The sequence below is a fragment of the Pezoporus wallicus genome, unplaced genomic scaffold, assembly GCF_028554395.1.
Source record: "Pezoporus wallicus isolate ANWC-B61680 ecotype Strahan unplaced genomic scaffold, APGP_CSIRO_Pwel_v1 scaffold_6445, whole genome shotgun sequence".
In the NCBI taxonomy this organism is placed as follows: Eukaryota; Metazoa; Chordata; class Aves; order Psittaciformes; family Psittacidae; genus Pezoporus; species Pezoporus wallicus.
This window is the reverse complement of record NW_026641753.1, coordinates 7,317,168-7,337,692: the sequence shown is the minus strand read 5'-3', so window position 1 is coordinate 7,337,692 and position 20,525 is coordinate 7,317,168. Positions and strand designations below refer to the sequence as shown.

At 36.6% G+C, this 20,525-nt stretch overlaps 1 protein-coding gene across 2 annotated transcripts in view; it reads right to left on the bottom strand.

Annotated features, from left to right (window-relative positions):
- The window catches only part of DIAPH2 (diaphanous related formin 2), a 231,062-nt gene that overhangs the window by 127,951 nt on the left and 82,586 nt on the right, over positions 1–20,525 (bottom strand). For both annotated transcript variants that reach the window (XM_057425160.1, XM_057425159.1), the window contains exons 21-23: positions 18,498–18,599; positions 12,276–12,515; positions 4,332–4,461 (exon numbers count right to left, since the gene is read on the bottom strand). In XM_057425160.1, the coding sequence (XP_057281143.1) occupies positions 4,332–4,461; positions 12,276–12,515; positions 18,498–18,599 (472 nt within the window). The remainder of the gene's footprint in view (positions 1–4,331; positions 4,462–12,275; positions 12,516–18,497; positions 18,600–20,525) is intronic.

Here is a 20,525-nt window from a genome sequence, read left to right as displayed (position 1 = left end):
CTCTGCAAAAACAGTTTCTTCTACCGCAATGAACTATAAAACTCATGTTTGACAGAAAAATGACTCCTACTTATGGGTATGTTTAAATTGCTATACTTGAAAGCAAAAATGGTACAGAATGTTTTAAAATATTTTCTCCACTGTAAAATTATGGCATTAAATCACAGTGAAGTACCTGCACAGAATTTAAACATTAAGGTTTTCTTACAGTATTTGTAATAATAGATTAAGTATACATATATTTGCATTCCACAGTGCTTCTGAATGCTGATGTCTTTCCTAGAGACATGCCTCAACCATCAGAACCATACGCTCGCAAATTGGAGAAATAATTTTTTGTGTCAACAGGAGAAAGAAATCTGTGCTCTTGTTATTAGTACTGTCTAGTTGTCTACACAGACATAATTCACTCCCCTGCTCCAAGGCATCTTTCACTTGATTTTACTCAGAATGCCCTCTGTTTCTTTTAACAGTACTTGAATTATTAGTGGCATAGCTTTATAGCAAGCACACAATCCTCTACCTTAAGCACTAGAAAAAAACCTCATTATTTCTGAAAGAGCTTTTATACTGCATGTACAGTTAAGGTCAGCCTTTTGCTTAGAGTTAAGCTGCTCTTGGGAGTCCTAAAACTGCTCAGATAACCCCAAGATCCATACCCCATCTATACGTGAGGTATCACATTAACTTTTACAACACGTCAAGATAACATAGAGAATGGCCAGCTACAGATAACAGCATTCTATATCCAACTGTTTCTGACCTAAACACCAAGAGAACAACGCAGGCCCATAGAACTTCCCATAACTACACAGCCTAGTAGCTCCCACTCTTGGCAGACAAAGCAAGCAACACAAGTATGTCCTGCTAAATTCAGGAGGGGCTGGACACAAAGTTCAACTGATAAAGGTACGGTTGTGTTTTATTTTAAATACAAGCACAATGTTTAAGCTATGAACTGTGATTTACAACTGCTGGTCTTTGAAAATCTGAGATTAAGTTGCTATAAAATACACGGCTGATGTTCCTCCTCAAGTGTGCATGTTACATATTTCTTTTTTATGATTTCTGGGAGGCTTGACATTCAGAGGAGCTTCAAGTTAAAAAAAAAAACATGTCTCTTCTAAGGAATTCCACATTAGACTTTTTAAATGACTTTGCCCAGAAGCCCCAAACTTGTGATCTGTCTGTACCTCTTGTTGTGAAGTTTGGTTTGACTGAACCCACAGAACGGGATGGAAATTTGTCAGCTATTTAATAAAATCACAAATTGTAGGATGATAACAACAAATACCCTGAAAAGCAGCAACTGGAGTAACAAGTGAATAAGGTAGAAATATGAAAACAAGGCTTTACACACTTGGAACAGTAGGGGAACAAGAAGAAATCATCGCAGACTGGAGGAAGGTGAGTGAGTATCTCTCCCATTTAAGAATCCAGTTTGTCACAGTCTTGTGAGATTTTTATTGGTTTTCATTTCATACAGTCTGCTCCAAGCTTTTCCAATAATGTCTTGCCAGTTAATCAGTTTAACCTTTGCTCATACTTTCCAGAATAAAACCGTTTCCTAATTTGTTTTTCCTTTTCATAAACCTCTAGATTGATCTGCCATCTTTAAAAAGATCAAATATTTCATTATACCTAATATCAGATTATTGAAGCCTTTAGTACATGCATGAGCGGTTCATCTAATCCCATTGACCTTTTCATATGAAAATCCACTTTCATGCTTTATCTGCTATTTGTTAAAAAAAAATCACCTCTTTGTTATAAAAATCATCTGTTGTTCAGATGCTGCTTCTTCATTCTTATATGGAAATTAAACAAGACTGAACTTTTATTTTTGTGGAACTGAGAAAATGCACCGAAGATTGAAAAGAAGTTGTATGTGTTAAGTCGTATATTTGGAGTTTTATGTACAATTGAAACCATGAGGCTGCCTTCTGCCTTAAATGTAAGCAGCATCCATCTCAGTAATCAGACCCATTCAGCTATATTTCCTTATTTATAATTCATACAGAGACAACATTTGCTGGTAGATTTCCTTCTATTTTACATATAAATAACTGATGCCAATGTCCTCACATCTGTAACCAGTTTACTCCAAAAGAAGCCTCCTACAGGGAAAATAAAGCCAACTGTCCATCTCTGAAACCACTGGTTTATCAGGAAACAATAAATAGGAAAGAAAAATCTTCTCTTCAACAAAAAACGTTAACTTCCTGCACAGAGAAAATGACCACATGCGGCAGAGCAGATGAACATTACAATTAAGCAAAATCCCCAAAGTACCAGGGGGAACTGTAGCAAGTGGCACAAATCACGTTTATTCTGCCAAAAATCTGCTTTGTTAGAGAAAGCAGAGAAGGGCTGAAAGGGAAGTTTTGGTCATTAAAAACCAACAGTAATTTATACTGCTGATAATAAGTCAGCACTGTTTGTAGGAAATACAACGAGCTTTTATTTTACAGAATGAAACAAACGTAACTGCAATAAACCCTTTTTTATATATATTCTAAGCATCAGGATTATTAGTGACTTTGCTCCCATTAATATGCTTTGTCTCTTTAGGATGCTACAGCTTATTTTAACTTGACTAACTCTTTCAGTTTAATTCCTCAAGTCAACTTACAGAACATCAGAGGCTTTGAATAAACTATAAAAATCTCAGAGCTGCAAGGTCAAGCATTAGCAACAGGAGAAAATTAAAAGATCATCAAAGGTGCCTGGTAAACCATAAGGCTTTGTAAAGAATTCTATAAGAAAAAAAAGGGAAGAAAAGGATTAAACTTAAAAATCGCATCCAGAAGAATGATCATGAGATAGAAAACATTGCTGGAATTTAGATAAGAAAACAAACTAGTTCATAAGTAAAAGGAATCACCAGTCACTCTAGCATAGTCCTTGTGAACACACTGGCTACACCAGTGATGCTTACAGGGTAAGGTTGGGTGAGAGAAAAGATTGTCAGCAAAATTAATAGTAAGAATTCTTTGTGTAATATCCATAGTGGTGCTCAGATATAAGTAGTCAGCTGTATGCTGTTCAACCATGCACCATATATATAGATATCTATCTGGTAGATTCAAGACAGTAATGCGCAAGTTAACTTTTCAGTCTCTATACTGCTGTAAAACACACCACCACCCTCAACACTCTACTGACCGACTGGTTCCATTTTGTCAATAGGCCTTCATGTTGCATTCACCAGCAAAGAGGAACATTAAACATGCAGACATTTAATCAATACGAATAAAATGTAGTTTATATGCAGAAGAGAAAAAGCATATGAAAGTACTTGTGAAGTTTGAGAAACAACAAAAAATGTGGGCCAAATGCAATCACATAAATCTGTGAATAAGAGATGAAGCACTAGCAGTGCTAGGGAGTAGTTCATCAATCAGCCTAAGTCCTTGGGGAAACAAGACTTCTGCTCTCACTTGACTAAAGTGTAAGACAGAAAACGACAAACTGAGAGAAAATGATGGCTTAATTAAAAGAAGTGTCTGTCTAATAAACACTGCACTGAACAGAGGCACTGACTGAGAACACCGAAAAAAGGAGACAAAAAATTGCAAGACAAACCTGCCTAGAGCTAGCAGAAATGTTATTTTCCCCTCTCTTTCTCTTCATATTTGTGTGCTACCCCAAGTTTTTATCTTCTGATGAATCAGTAATGCCCAGTCAAAATAGAACAGTTTGAATTATCTTCTTGAACCGCTATCACTCAGACTTTGCTTTGGATAGCTAAGCAACAAGCATGGTAAGCAGCACAGCTTATTTCACTTAGATAGCCAACATGTGAATTAAGCTATCACTTATCTACACTGCTGACTGACCAAGAATAAAAACAGTATTAAGTGTTGACTGTATGGTACAATTCAACCATATACTTCATATACATCCTGGGATCCTTAGAAGGCATATTTGTTATTCTCTATTCAGTGTTAATATGGGAAGGATACTGTGTGTAAGCACATGCACTCATGCACACAAATGTTCGATCTCAAGCAAGGAGACTTCAAAGGCTTAATGCTAAACTAAACATCACCATTACACTGCTTACACAACTTCCCCCATGCGATTTTGCCAGTACTTCACCAAAACAGGCCATATTATCACTGCTACCTACTTAGAAGAAGAGAAGCAACTTCAGTACTGTTTTTCCCCTGCTTACTTTTCTCAGGTCAATAAATACCAGAAAAGCAAAATCCACACGGATTATGAATGCTTACAGGTTATGTAACCCTACAGCCTAATAGGAAATGTTGGAAGTATTTCATGTCAAAGCACACAGCTATTGCTTTCAGGCATTTTATCTATTTGCTTACCTTTACTTGCACTCTCAACATGCTGCAATTCCTCTGGAAATTTTAAGATGTCCCGGTAGTTTTCCTCACAGATTTCTGCCATGAAATGTAGGAGGGTTGTTTTATGATCTGATGATTTAGTATCTCGAATCTAACAAGTGAACACAAGAGAAAAGGGAGAATTTGTCAGTCAAATGTTTAAGCAAAGTCACCATTGCAATTCTAAACTCTTCAGCAAAAAGTTACTGCGGTTCCCTGCAAATGAAAGAAATCATTTAAAACACAAAAACTCTCCAATTCTTTATCATTTAAGACTACAAAAGGAGCCTGCACCTATGCTCCTATGCTGCATTTCTTGAAAGAATAGTTAGACCAAGAACAAAAACTGAAGACAGTACATAAAGTCCTGAGATTTGAGCAATGCAGGTTCAGAATGCTGGCTGTGATTAAAAAAATTGCTGGGAATAAAGACTAAACAGAAGAGCATTTAGTTCATTCTTTCAGTGCCCCCCACTGACAGATTTCTAAAGGAATCCCTCTGAAATGCTGCAGAGCTGGACAGAGTGCTAAAAGTCAGATTTTGCTCTTTTACCAGTCAAGTTTAACAAACTCCTTGTCATAAATCTATAGGGTTTTTATTGAAACACAATTTAACACAGGCTGATTTATCCGGAAGACTTTAAATTGTATACAGACACATTAAATAAATGCACCCCACCTTCCTGGAATGCAAAATAATCCAAAAGCAAAGGTAACTAACTGCCACTGAAGAAAATTTAACACATTCAGCTTCATTTATGAAGAGCTGCACAGCGTGAGCAAAGAGGTAACTGCATATTTTCGCTAGCCTTTAAGGATATATTAGAGGCAATTTTTAGTGGTCTAAAATAAACTGGTCTTCTTGAAGGTGGTCAGACCCTCTGTTCTCCATTAACCTGAGTGCACTAACTGCTAGAATCGGTTTGGTGTTTTAAGAAACTAAGTCTGAAACAATTGTTAAAATACAGGGCTAGTGGCAAATTTCCAAGGAAACAGATCCTGGTGGCTAAATCCCATGGCACAGTGCATGCATATATGCAAAGGAACATCATGAACTTGAGAGGGAGAAAATTAATTTCAGTCTAAATTTAGTTTCTCGATTTTTTATATGGATATGGAGAATGAATGTATGAGCTGATTGAAGATTTAGTGGAAGTAGAGATCACCCCTTATTTACAAGGGCAACAGAGAGAGTAGGTGGATGCAAGAGTTTGAGATAATCGTACTTCACTCTCCTTAGAGAATTAGTATTACAAGTATATCTGTAAAGATGTATTTAACCACATTACTAACTCATCTAGTACAGTTCTTATACATGAGTAAGCTACAACATACACAACAAATGAAATCAAGGATTTATTTAAGAAGAATGTATAAATGTGTGTGTAAAATCTCCTGTTTGTTTTCTCATTCTCTAAATCACTAGAAGTTCTAATTCTATAATCCTCATGACAGGCTTGCCATCGATGTTCAATTTAATACAGGCCTTTCAGCTTTAAGGATTACCCTGTTAAGAATAATTGAGTACAGTCAAAAAACAGGCTTTTAAAAATATAGGGTATTTAGGCAATTAAGAAAGCAATTTAATTCATACCCATTCAGTGATTAAAGACGAAACAATGCTCAGGTAAAAGGTTTTAATGTGCTACATACATTGAAGTTTCTCCAAGTAGAAAAAAAGCCTGGTAGATTTAGTGGCTAAACATCTGCATGGTAAAAAGAAATTGCATTTCAATTTGTCTGTGAACAAGAACTGTGGGATTTGCAGTCTTTGATCTCTCTGACATCAAGTGGATAAAGCTTTTCCTTTTTTCTAAATGGACAAAATTATTTTGCCTTCAGATTACAACAGAAACATCTTTTGTCACCGGTGGTAACATCGTATTGCCAACAGTTAGTAATAGCACCTGCTGAGTGGTTAAAACCTGTAGTAAACATGCCTTCAGATCTCAAACTGTGTCAAATTCACTTCTCTGGCACAACCAACAAATACATCTCTGCTACATCCATCTGTATTTCCAACAGCTAAGAGACAGAACTGATAACACAGCTCTGCTTGATCTTTAGAATTAATATGTATGCTTTAAAAATCAAATTTTAAGCCTACTAATACAATTAGAAGATAAGGAATTTAGTAGGGTTTGAGTGTATTTTAGCAGATATTATTTAAATGTAAAAGTAGAAATGAAAGATAGGAACCAGAATGCTAACAACAGCATGGCTGTGTCTTGACATTCTCTGGATTCACAGAGTATACTTGTATTCAGGACAATTCTTTTGTCTCCTCTCTTTTTATTCTTGGGTAAAATTTAATGTTTTATTCCTTTCTGGAAGAGACAAACCTGGGTATTTAGAATGACAAAGTGGAATCAGTTTTTTCTCCTATCTAAATTGTCCCTAGTTTGAATTTGCAACCCTTGTCTCTCATTCTTTCGCTCTACACTGTGCTAAAAAGCTTGGTTCCACCTTTACAGCAACTTACTTGGTATCACAAGGTTGCCACAGGTCCTCCCTAAACCAGCTCAAGTTTATCAACAAATACAATTGTTTATATAGAGTCCTGAACATCATGCTGCATACGCAACGCACCAAAGCCTGAGTTAAGGGCAAAAAAGTCACTACCCGTGAACTCTTGACTGCAAGCCCAGCACACCATCACCTATCATTGCTGCGAGGGCACACGGCTGGCTCATGTCCTTCCACGAGGACAGGCTCCAGGTTTTCTGCTGAGTTGTATTGTGCATAAACACAAAATCAACTTTAAAACACTGGTATTTTCTGTCAGCATAAATCTAAACTCTCCTTTTGCAACCAAGAGCTCTGGAGAAGGGCAAGTTTAAGATGCTAGACTTACAAACAAAATATGCTTAGGGCCTGTGTCACATTAAAAGGTTAATAAACAGGAAATCAAGACAAGTGTCTAGTTTGCCATCAAAAGACTACTGTTTAAAAAAACACCTCATGCAGCTGACATTTAGTCAATGTCTTCTCAACTAAAGAAATGTCTTATTTGGGTTTGCAGACCGAGTGCAAATCATGGGGAAAAATATAATCAATACCTTCCCACTTCCTTTCATTCCTTGCACTTTTACGTGTTACTTTCTCAGATAACTGAAGATCTACTGTAAATAGTGATTAGAACTTTTAATACAGTGGCTCTTAATTACATCTTAACAGACAATTCAATCAGAAACACAAACTTCCGTTAGGCGTTCTATGGGTTCTAAATGCCAAATGACATTACGGATTAGCATGGGAGCAGAAAAGGAAAGATTACATGCATTTCACGGTCATACGTGTTCCAGCTTCACAACTGCTGTATGGACCCAGGCCAGTGCTAAAGAAAAGGTGGACTGTACAAAGGGTTGCATGTTTAGAAGCAGACAGAATTGCCTTGCTAGTGATCCCTTGGTGTATTAAATAAAAAACAAAGTGAAAAAACACCCAAATTTCTACTTAATACATGTAATGGTAAAAAAAGTGCATCCTAAAACTCTCTGCCTCTCAAATATTTCTGCATTATTCCCCCTGTATTTTCACCCTTTTCAGTCTCCAAGCTTTACTGTATTAGAGAAATCCTAATAGTTCCCTAAGACTTAGCAAACCCACAGAACCCGCCAACAGTAATGGAATTCTCCATTTAGAATACAGATAATTGCCTTACTTCTGCATCTTTAGTAGCGTTAACACATTGGAACAGAGCAGTGCCTGAGTACATGGCACCCACAAAACATCAACAATGCATGCCAATAACTTAAGGTTTTCCAAATTGGTTTCTTTTACAATAAAAGACACTAACAGCGCGGTATTACACATTTCTACTGCAGGTTTTGATTCTATGGCCTTTCCTTAGCTGAGAAATGGAACTTAGGAACAACATATTTAGGTAAAAATATAAACTCACAAAAATATAGTAGATGAGTGCAGGCTACAGAAAGAAACTTCCAGCTGAAAGTTGAAGCCTCATTTTGAGTGGTCAATACTATGGGATTCATTGTTTGGGAAACAATTAAAGACCAATATACACAGAGCATAATAATCACAGCACAGGCATTGAAATCAAGTATGGAGTACAACGTTTAGGTCTGAGGCTCAGAAATAACATGAATGTAACAAGTCTCCCTTTACATGCAGTATCTTGGTAAAACATTTAAAATATACAAACCATTCTGTAACCTACTTCCAAACCTTTTTATTATTTTTATTATTTGATTTTATTCTCCTATTGTTATTCTGTGCATACATGAGAATAGCTGCTCCTGCTTGCCAGTCTTGATGCAGCACCTGAATTCTAATGTTGGTCTCTCTTGTTTGAACAAAATTAAGTTCTCTGCCTTCTGCCAAGTGTTGTTTACAAGTCATTTCTTTCTTCAATAACATCATACACTGCAATATAGCATCCAGAGAGATAATCTGGTTTTAAGGATTTGCAATTACTCTACAGGCATTAGCTTTTCAGCTATGGCCAGACAAGTTTGTATTCATGCTTTCTTTGCTTTATTTTCTTTATCATGATATAAGGAAATTGTTAGATAGTAACAGATTTCTGCGTACAAAGTGACCAGCTCTGTTTTAAGAACACTTATTTTCTCAAACCAAACCTTTATCCCAGATCAATACTTGCTTCTATCCTTTTTTCCAGATCATAGAACATAACTACTAAACAGACAATTCGTTTGAAGATTGTTCAAAGATGACCAAAAAAAAAAATCAATATGAAAATCAGGTCTTATTGAGAAGTGAATTCCTGATGTTCGAATACCTCATCATTAAAACGAGGTCTGGGTGTGTTCTGCACAGAAGAATGCGCACACACAGAGATGTGTTCTACCTGCCTGGCTCTAAAAAATAAACTTACTAAATTATGAGCTCTCTTGTCAGGGGCAAGAATTCCACTGCCATTAAAGGTAGTGTAAATCACTGCTCTCGAAAAGAAGAACAAAGATAGAATGAACCACAAACTAAAACACTTGCAAACATCTCAAGCTTTTAAAATCCACTGATCGAGTCCCCACTGGTTTGATTCCCCTTATCCCAGTACATTTTCTGGGACTTAAATCCTTGTCTTCAGACAAAACATCAACCTACAGTAAAGAACAGCTAAAAACTGGCATGAGTCACAGATAGTTGGATGTATTATAAATTCTGTTCACATAATAGCTGAAGTTTCAACAATATTCAGAGGGTAATACTGTTGTTTACCTTCTATCTTGGTTTGTCCCATCAAGTATCTAACAGGGAGAGTCACCAAAAGTAGTAAAAAAATTAGACAACGACCAAAAGGACCAACATTGTAAAATATCATAGAATTATAGAATGGTTTGGGTTGGAAAGGACCTCAAGATCATCTAGTTCCAACCCCCCCTGCCATGGGCAGGTACAGCTCACACTAAACCATGGCACCCAAGGCTCTGTCCAGCCTGGCCTTGAACATTGCCAGGGATGGAGCATCCACAGCTTCTCTGGGCAGCCCATTCCAATGCCTCTCCACCCTTACAGTAAAATCTTATTTGATTTTAAAACTCCCATTGAAGAAGATCTTACTTTAGGTAAATAATGTTTTAAAATGGTAAATTATTTTCCTCATTCTAAAGTTGACCAATTGTAAATTTTGACACCTTTTGAATAATATGATAATTTACAGCTGGTATGTGGCTGTAGGCAGATATTAAATCTCATGCTTATAAAACATATTGCCACTTGGTATAGTTTAATATGTTGTGCTATTCACAACACTTAAGGAAGGCCTCTCAGACCATAGTCTTAGTTAATAACACTAAGCAAATAAAGGCATTTCTGGTGGAAAATGGGGAGGCAGAATCTGAAAGCAAAAGAACCAAATGCAATTATCAGTCGAAGCAATCAGTGTATAAAAAGAGTCATTACCCAAATATGAACTCAGATTCTTAACAGTAATCACTAACAAAAACCCAGTCATTGTCAGTACTAATGATGTAAACACCTCCCATTTATAAAATTAAGCCTCAGTGGAGGAAAAGGTTACTTCCCTAAATATGAGTACTTCCCTGAAGTACAGGTACAAAGTTATTTGAGAACAAAGAATTCTTGCAAAAGCACATTATTATACTCACCGAATTCAAATTAGAGTGGCAAGTGCATAAAGCAAGGAAAAGCAGAAATAGCAGAAATTATCTTTTTTTGAGCAATAAACAACAAATTTAAACTGCACAATGCACATGTCACTCTGTCCAGAAAAATCTATCTAACATTACCATTAACTTAAGCGACTTGTTCTGAGCGTGGAACTTAAGAGTGATAATTCATCAGGTTGAATCAATATGCAAAGATATCAATGACACAATTTAAAATCTAGATTTTGATAAGACCTTCCTTTTCCTCCAACAGCCACCACTGCCTTTGTGATTGTCTTCATTTTAGCCATCTCCTTAAAACAAAATATACCTCTTCCCTAAATGCAATAGCACATTGAATGTTTTATTATGGAGAATGTTTAAGTATCTTCCCCAACATTCCCTCAAAGAAGAGGGGAAAAAAACAAAACAACCAATAAAATAACCCATCACTTCCCTCAGAAATAACTATCTTGAAAACAAACAAAAAAGTTAAATAGATGTTTTTTCTGAGGGCAAGGCTGAATTAAGCAGTCATAGATTGTCCCAGTTACTCTAAATGGAATTAAGCTGTAAGCACAGATAGCTATGCTTCAGCAATTATTCAGTTCAGTAGAGAACAATTTGCAGGATTAGTCAATCTACATTAGCTGTGTCAACATCTGTGGGATTTGCATTGACAGCAATTCATAAATCTATCACCTGGAGTGCAAGGATTCCTTCTCAAATCTATGCCATGCTAGAGTACCATTCATGCACAGTCATCATTTCCCCTTCCCCTTATTAACAAGTAGTTTTCTACTTAAAACATAATTTCCCTTTAGATTCCACTACTATCAAAAAAGAAAACGCAGCACTAGAACTAAGAAAAAAAAAAAAAAGTCCTTCAACTTGGGCCCTCTTAAGAAAAAGCTATTAAAGAACCAAAGTTCTTCTCAGGTGATGGTTTTTATTTTGTCAGAAGTTAATAACATCTTTGCATTAAACTAGAGCAAACAGAGTCTCTCTCTACTGAAATATGTCAGATTGCTGTGTTTGAAATATTATTTCCCCCTCAACGTTCCATTTCCTTGAAGTACACATCATATTTCTTCATGGCATCCAAAAAAAAAAACCAGGACTTGAAACCTGGATCCTCTAATTAGACCAAACAAAATAGTAACTGAAGAATTCCTCTGCAAGATTTATACTGACTACTTTGTTCTTTAATCTGTTCAGCAAATGTTGCATCCATTTAAGATAAGGTAAAGTACCTTCCTTTCAAAGGCACTCTACAAACTGAGACAGTCAAGTTCAGATCAGTGTCTTACACTTGTTTTAACATATAAACAAACAAGCACTGCACATTAAATACTGACTGCTATAGATAGCGCACTTCTCATTGCGTCCCATATTTTGGCACCACAACTGAAGCTCAATATTGGTTAACAATATTCATCTTTAATCATAAATACTTATTTCTGTGACACTGCTGGAGGGATACCTGGATCGAAGATGGGGAGAAAGATGAGCAACTAGAGCTATTTCAGAGCTCTCTGTATATTCTATTGACAAGATGATAGCTGAAGAAATTCAGATTGAAAAAGATGTTCTACTCGTATACTCCAGAAAGAGTATAACAGAAGTAGAATTAAACTGCCCTAAATCTCCACTGCACTAAGACAGCTACAGCAGGGGAGCAGCCTAGAAATGCTTACTCTGCACTTGTCTATCTGTTATTTAATAGAGATGCAGTAAACTACCCAGACTGAATGTTTTTCCATGTTTAGGGTACTTTTTCATGTGTCATGAGTTTTACTGATCTGCACTTAAAGGCTTTATAGCTTCATCTTACCTTGCAAAGAAAACTTATGTTAAAACCAAGAGACTGTGCGTTTCTGGAGCCAGCGTTCATGTAGTTTCCAAGGAACAGCACTAACTCTAAGAGCTTGCTAAAGCTTTCACTCTTCTTGAGCTCTTCACAAGCCAGTGTAACCGCCATAATGTCAGGTTTGATATTGTTTACATGCTCTTCGAACATAAGCTTGAAGAGGATCCCGTTGAGACGTGACCGCAGCATTTTCACTGAACTCATCTACAAAATAGGAAACATTGAATCAGAACATAAAAGAACCCCAAAAGCAAAATAGCTTATATTAGAAAACAATATTGTGCAGCAAACAAGACTCCAGTTTCTGTATGTTTTCACTGCCTATTTTGTATTTCCAGGAATCTGTACCTGCCCATAAGTATCTGTCCCCAATCAATACGCTTGAAGTGGAAAAAAAAATACAGTGAAGCTACACACTGAAAATAAGAGTGGGCTTTTTGTCACCAAATCATCTAATTTGTTCCAAACTCAGAGGCAATAAATGCACACGGCCAAAACCCTTCCTCCCAGCAAAGGAAACCTAAGCCAGTCTATCAGTTACCAAGAACTGAAGATGAAGCTGAAGGTACCCACAGCAAACATTTCATCACATCTCCAGTGAAGTTACTCTTGAACTCTGATATTCACCAGCTTCACTGAACAATGCTTCTCAGTTTTCTTTCCTTCAGAAATGGTACTACAATCTCTCAAGTGCGTGTGTTGATACCAGCACAATCACACACAGCACACTTCAGTCTGACAAAGCAAGAGAATGAAACCTTCCATTCTTTTAGATTCATTTACTGAGCTGATACATAGCTGTCAACTTGCTCTTGGTCATTAGGAGAGCAATGGGAGAAAGACACAATGAATTATTAGGGACCCTTGCGGAGGACATGGGAATATCTAAGTGAGTCTGAGACAAAGGAGATCAAGCTTCACTGGTCAGGTATTTGTATAAAGCCAGGTCAAGTATTTTATGCTATTGTACTGATGTGAGCTGCTAACTGGGATATTTACGGATGACATCAGCGCTACATCTAATAAGGTGGTTTATTTTTGCAGCTTTTAACTGAAATGAAAACCAAACTGGGTTTTGTTCAGTTTTCTACACTTACAGCAAGTTATAAAATAAATAATATGGATCCTGACAGTATTGCTAGTTACCAAATAGCTCAGAGGTATTTTAAGATACACCATAGCATATATTTGTTACTAAGATTTTTTAACTTCATACCTTCAAAAGACCCAATCTGTGTACCCCAAAGAATAATCAGGATCAGGAGATGGATATGGAGGTCTTGGCTGAAATTCATGACTACAAGTATTACATTAAAATCAATATACCTAAAGATACTAAAGTAAGGATATACTTTTGGATCCCATGACATCATACCTTGTAGGCAACCTACTGACTGCTTTTCAATCTCAGCTTTTTGTCCTTTTAAACAAATTTTGTAAAACTATTGCCCACGATACCATCACCTTTATGTTTCCTGACACTGTGCAAAAAGTAGTACAGGACAAATCCCTTCCTGAGCTGATAAAATGATGGAAGGTTACAAATCAGTGTTGTAACATGGTAAATGTCCGAGACACTGAAAAGTATCTACAGTAGTGATTCATCAGTTTAAATCCACAAGGCCAGTTTCATTAGACTAGCTACCAAAGTATTCCAGTCTTCCACATTTTGCACAAGTGATCAGTAATATTTCCCCCTTAGTAGCAGAGTATAACTCCCGAGATATATTGAAGAGCAAAATATGCACTGAGACCTTTAATTCACTTGAAAATTTTCATTTAAATGCAAGAACCTTTCAAACCCAACACCTGATTTTAATCAGCAGAATAGAGAAAGATTTCTCTCCCAATATATTCACAATCAGTGGTGTTCCTGAAGCACTCTGTCACCTTGTTACGTAACAAATCACAGATCTTGACTATCAAAACCAAGATTTTTAGGTGCTCACATCTCTGTTGCCCAAAGCTTTATGGTGGCTTTCTGAGGAACCACAATTGCTCTACCAATCTTATCTACTGGACAGCTACCAGAAGCAGCTGCAAAAACAAACTTTCACAGGAAAGACCTGGGTGACCTGAATAATGATGAAGTCCTACTAAAAGTACTATAAATATGAAGGCACTCCAGACGGTCCCAAACAATTCATATGACAAGACCGGAAGGAGGAAAAGGAAAGGAACAGAAGCATTCCAGCATAACTTTTTTTATCTATCTCCATTGTCACAAATTCCTCCGAGTCTCTCTCTATAAGCCAAAAGTCTTGAAACATTATTCTTCTAATCATTCTGTATTTCAGAAATATCATAATGAAAAGCTCTGCCTTGAAAGTATAAACCTTCACTAAACTGTGGTAGATTGGTATTTAAATTAATCCCATCATTTGCTTTTAATTTCTGTAAAACAATCTCCAGTTACTGTTTTCACTGAAAATGGCACAGAGGCTGCCAAAAGCTTTACATCTGAAAACACTGCAACAAAACACGTGGAAGCCAGCAGAACAGTATGACTTCAACATTTCTGATAAATAATCCTCTACAACACTTCTACCCATTTGTTCTTCCTTTAACACTGTGAAGTGCCACAGAACACCGATCACAACTACTTTGCAAGGTAGTTTGACTACCAAACCAGCAAGAAGTTTTGATTTTATTTGCTGATCTGCATTATATTTTACAAGTACCTTGACAGTTTTAGAAGTGCTGTTTAAAGTGGGTTGTTTCCTTAGAATTCAAAGCCTTTTTATATACATTATGCTCTTGACCTATCGATAGAAGATGACCATAAACGCTATTTTATTTCCTCCTTCCCCACCCTGCACTGGTTTCTTTCACCTGCATGCTTCTCAATACACATGTTCAATGGCTGATAAACATTGAACTCACAGGAATCTTCTTCAAACAGGCAAGGTGCAAAGATTATGTTCACTTAGAAAAAGGTCAGGTTGTTTACAGCTCTACAAAATTACTGTCACAGGCCTCTAAGAAATAACACATTCAAAGAGGGACAAGTAACAGCAAGCATTAGCTTCCGCTATGAACAATTAAAGCAAGAAAATGGGTATTTCTTTGCCAGCTAATTGTGAGCACTGGGCTGCGTGTCATTATTTTCCCTTCTGAGCTTTCATAAAGGTCCTTGTCTGAATTCCCTATCTAATCAAGTTCTTTATTCAGTTCTTTATTATTTTTTCTCATTGTTCAATTTTCGAGCCCTGTATTGAAACTAGGTTCAAAGGTTACTGGAGAGAGGCAAAAAGCACAATAAAATTTGCCTTGCTTCCTAAGCAATAAAGGTGACATTCCTGTAATATAAATTTGTCACCTTACTAAGGCAACTTACTCGGCCCCTACCTACAATATATTCAAATTGGGTTTTTTTTCCTAGCAAGGTTCTAGAAAGATTAATTCTTCAGAAACTCTAGAAATTACAATGAGGTACAACAAGTGGCAAATAAATTCAATTAAAATGACCGAATTACTCTAAACCAATGCAAGTGCAACAATCTTGTACAATTCTTCCCATTTCATCTACCCCCCAACAAGGATGTTTAGGATAGCTAATACTTATACAGCAGAAGAGGGACACAGAATCTGCAAGTCTCTATAACTACTCAGTGAAACTCTTGCGTTCACAATGAAATTAGTGATAACCCGTTCTTATTAGCTGGGGGAAGTTTTGCATTCCCTAGAAACCAGCAAAACAACCTCCCACTTCTCCAGAGCACACACCAGAAATGGAGTTCTGTGGTCAGTTCCAGTCACTTGTTTTGTTGATCCGCTAAAGAGTTACTAACTAACATGGGCACCACCAATGTTGGGGTGATCATCCTAAAACTGGTAATATTCTCATCTTCAAAACTCACTGTTGGTGGTGAAGTGGGTAAAGTTTGCAGAGTTTAAATACCACTAACTGCCAAAGATGGCTTTTTCCAGCCTGTCCTCTGAGTTGGCAGGAAATCACTGATACTCCCACAGTGATTACGGCATCGGTGAGATTTATGCTTTTGTAATACTTAAATTGTTCAACTGGCACTGAAATTGAACGCCAGTATCCTTATTAAGGTTGCAGCTGGTCCTATGCCATAAAGAAACTCACTTTTAAACACAAGTTTACATTTAAAAATCAGCGAATATTCTGTCTGGCTTATTTAATGTTATACAACATTCCGTTTACCTTTTTTTCTTGCTCTACTTCAATGCCAGCCCAAGCTTTTCTTTATAGGAGTTATGTTGCCTTTTCTGATCCCAGTTTAACACTTCAAAAAACAGCTCCAATAACTAATTTGATTATATAATTGATTTTAACATTTCATCTAAATGAAAATGCAATTCTAATTTTCATTTACATATCAGCTGAATATTAAGCTAATCGTTCTCTTCTAATAAGTTAATCATTTACTAAGTATGGGTTTTATACACCAGTTTTAAGCAACTTATTCCAGCCTTTATTAAATTTGACAGGCACAGTGATTACCCAATTAACATCTCTTAATAATTAAGATCTCGATGATTAACATACCTTAATGTACATACAAATAAGGGTACACAATTTAAACACTACTTTAGTCCTTCTGTCATTTTCTATTTCTAAACACATTCCTTACATCAAGTTTAAGATTATTATTAATACAAAACACAGAGCTTCATTCAACACATAGTGAAAAAGGACTCCAGTCAGTAAGGAGCTGAAGTTTAGATGCATTTCTTCCACTTACATGGATTGTCCAACTAAGTCAAAATCGGAAACAAACCCAGCATTTTAGTAGTATTAATGCAGTTTAAGGTCTCTAAAAGAAGTCAGAATCACTACCCATAAGGAAGCATATTATTTCTAATTAAACCAAATTGTAAAGGTAAATAAGCCAACAAGCTTCAGGAAACAGTCCCTTCATCAGGCCAACATCACCATTTGAAGATGCTAGATTAAGCAGTTATTTCCTGATGTTCCATTAAATACTTTTAAGGTCTTTCTCAATTTTTCTGTAGTTGCTGATTCCTCAGAAGAATGAACCAGTGAAAAAATGATCATGACTACATTAGCACTGTCAGAAAATAAAGATGCTTTTAAGACTTTTTCAATACCATCAAGTGAAAAAACAAAGACCATTTAGTTGCAACCCAGTAGTAACCATAAGTCAGATAAACGCGTGTTCCTCAGGTACTTAAGACAACCAAGAGATAATACAGAGTACAAAGCAGTAAAACCAAATAGAGAGAAAGGCTGAAGCAGAGGAGACAAGGTAGGTGTGATCTTCATAAAAGAGAAATGTGTAGCAGAAGAAGAGATAGAGTTTGGAAAGAATCCAAGTTACAAAGATCAGGGGTGAAACATTTAGGAACTGCAAGCAGTGAAATGGAGCTGTGCCTGTAGAACCTTGTAAATCACCATCATTATGCATAATATTCTGTATTTCTTTACTTACTTTAAATATTTAACTGAATAGAATTCATATACTTCCTAACGCCTCCACCTCCACCCATAACTTAGACACATTTCAGATATTCTCCTTGAACAAAATCTAAGTAATTTCCCACTTTGTTTGGCTTTATTTATGCAGGAAAGAAAGAAGCAAATATTCACTTTGTAAATCAGCCACTCCATGGCATCCTTTGCTCACTGCCATTTCAAAACCAGGCAGGAAACAGAGTAGACAGGACAATTATTTCAGCCTGCCTTCCTTCCCAGGCATCAAAATCCCATCCTTTTGGAGGGCTGGAAGTACTGCTGTCATTTCATCACAGTGTTTTAGTCACACAGCAAGTGCATATTACATGACAAAGAGGGAAAAAGGCATTCCTCTACTGCTTTTAAACAGATTGCTTAATATACATACACATACATGTAATTATACAAAATATAATGCAGAATGTATGCATAATGTATATACCTATATATAGATATAATATATCCATATGTATGCATATGGTAAAGGTATACCTAAAATATATTTTACTACTATATTGGATTATAATTATTTATTTTATTGCATGCCTTAATTCCTTCAAGAAAGCACTTACTATGTATTTATAGAGATTTTTCAGTTGTTACTGGTCAATAAATGGATGGTAACTTCTTCCTACTGCAGGACTTGCAAAAACACCAACCAAACTAACTTAAGCCTAAAAATTTTCTTTTTAATCTATCTGACAAAATAGATCTCTCCAGTTAATTATGACACTAATACATACCACAACTCCAAATTGTTCTGGTTCAGCAAGATCATTATATTCATCTTTTAATTCAGCTAAGGCATTGAGTTCCTTCTGCTCAGGAAGAGTCTTCACTAGGTTCTAAAACAAACAAGATATTATATCAAATTAGTTATATTAAACTAGCTGAGGTCTTAAAATATCACGTTTAAAATATCACAACACGGAAATGCAGGAGGAAATTATGGTAAGCTTATTTTATTTAAGCAGCTTTAACACTATGTAAACAACAAATCAAACCAGTAATTATTTAATATAGACATCAGCACCTCTGTTAGTATCTCATTTGAAGGATGCCTTCTCAGTACTGAAAGTTAGATGAAACTCCTTGATGCCGTCAGACCCTGAAGAACTATACTCCATCTTCCACCCCCCCCACTCCCATGCTTGCATCTTGCTCATTAAATGCTACTCAAGAAATAGCTGGTCTGTGTAAAGCAAAACATAACTAACTAAAAAAACCCAGAACTCCTAAAACATTCAAAATAGCTGTGCCCAAACTTCATTTAAAGCACCTTACACAAAAAAAAAGCAGCAACATCTCAAAACTGGATAGATCTAGATAGCAAATATACTGGAACTCAGCAAAAAGCACAACTTGCTTGAAATCCTATCCATGTCTACAGATACGCTACATCCATTAAATATTTATATTAAGGCTGGAGAATACTTTGTTTTAAGAGATGCTCAGTCGAAGTTTAGATTGTTGAGGACACCGTGCAATGGGCAAGCATTAGCCACTGAAGAAATCAAAGGGTCTGAGTTAAAAACATTTACCTATAGAAGAGAACCAGAGAGACCTCCAGGTCTAGGTGAACGCAGCACCTCCCGCCTTCCTACTATGCCCTTAGGAAGATCTGGGATGGGGAGCAATAGCCCAACCACATTCAATGAGGCAACCTGTTTCTGTACGCTGAATAATTTATTAACACTTAATATGCATAGAGGGGCCAAAGAAGTAGCACACTTCTGTTATCAATACCTGTGGAAAAATCAACATGAGGTTCACCCTGTTCCACATTGCGATCAATGACACCTGTACCAAATAACTAAGAAAAAAAAATGCCTTCATGCGGAAATCAGTTTTTCTTCTACACAAACACAAGAGTCCCAAGGTATTCAAGAGAAAAGGGATAAATCCATGTTCTTCAACAAGAAGCTCCTACTGTAGGAAGCCACCCTCTTCAAACCTGCCTAAGTAAAAGGCAATGGCAGAACCACTGTCAGGTTTAGATGTTTACTTGCAATAAAGTGTCTATGGAACTGCAATCTAATAGGATTTTAATTACAACACATATTTTAGTGAAAATAATGTGTTATGGATAAAAAAAAAATCTAACTCTTTTGATAATTTTGGCAATACCATTCATTAAAGTAGAACACTGGAGCATTGTGTACAGTTCTGGTGTCCTCAACATCAAAAGGACATGGAACTGTTGGAACAAGTCCAGAGGAGGCCGCGAGGATGATCAGCACCTCCCATATGAAGACAAGCTGAGAAAGTTGGGGCTGTTCAGCCTGGAGAAGAGAAGGCTGCGTGGAGACCTCAGAGCAGCCTTCCAGTATCTGAAGGGGGCCTATAAGGATATTGGGGAGGGACTCTTTGTTAGGGACTGTAGTGATAGGGCAAAGGGTAATGGGTTAAAACTTAAACAGGGGAAGTTTAGATTGGATATAAGGAAGAAGTTCGTTACTGCAAGGGTGCTGAGGCACTGGAACGGGCTGCCCAGGGAAGTTGCGAATGCTCCATCCCTGGCAGTGTTCAAGGCCATGTTTAGGTTTATGTCACAAAAAAGACTCTGGTATAAAAAGAAAGTTATGTGCCTTTTAAAATCACAAAACCAGCCAGTGTTATAAAAGCATGATTTTTTTTCCAGATATAAAAACCTTAACTGGAGAAAATGTGTACTGTCAGAGGTACAGATGTCTTACTTTCACAGCATACAAATCTTGCCATCACTCCTGCAATATTCTTAGTCGTTAGGAGAATTTGATTACTGATCACTC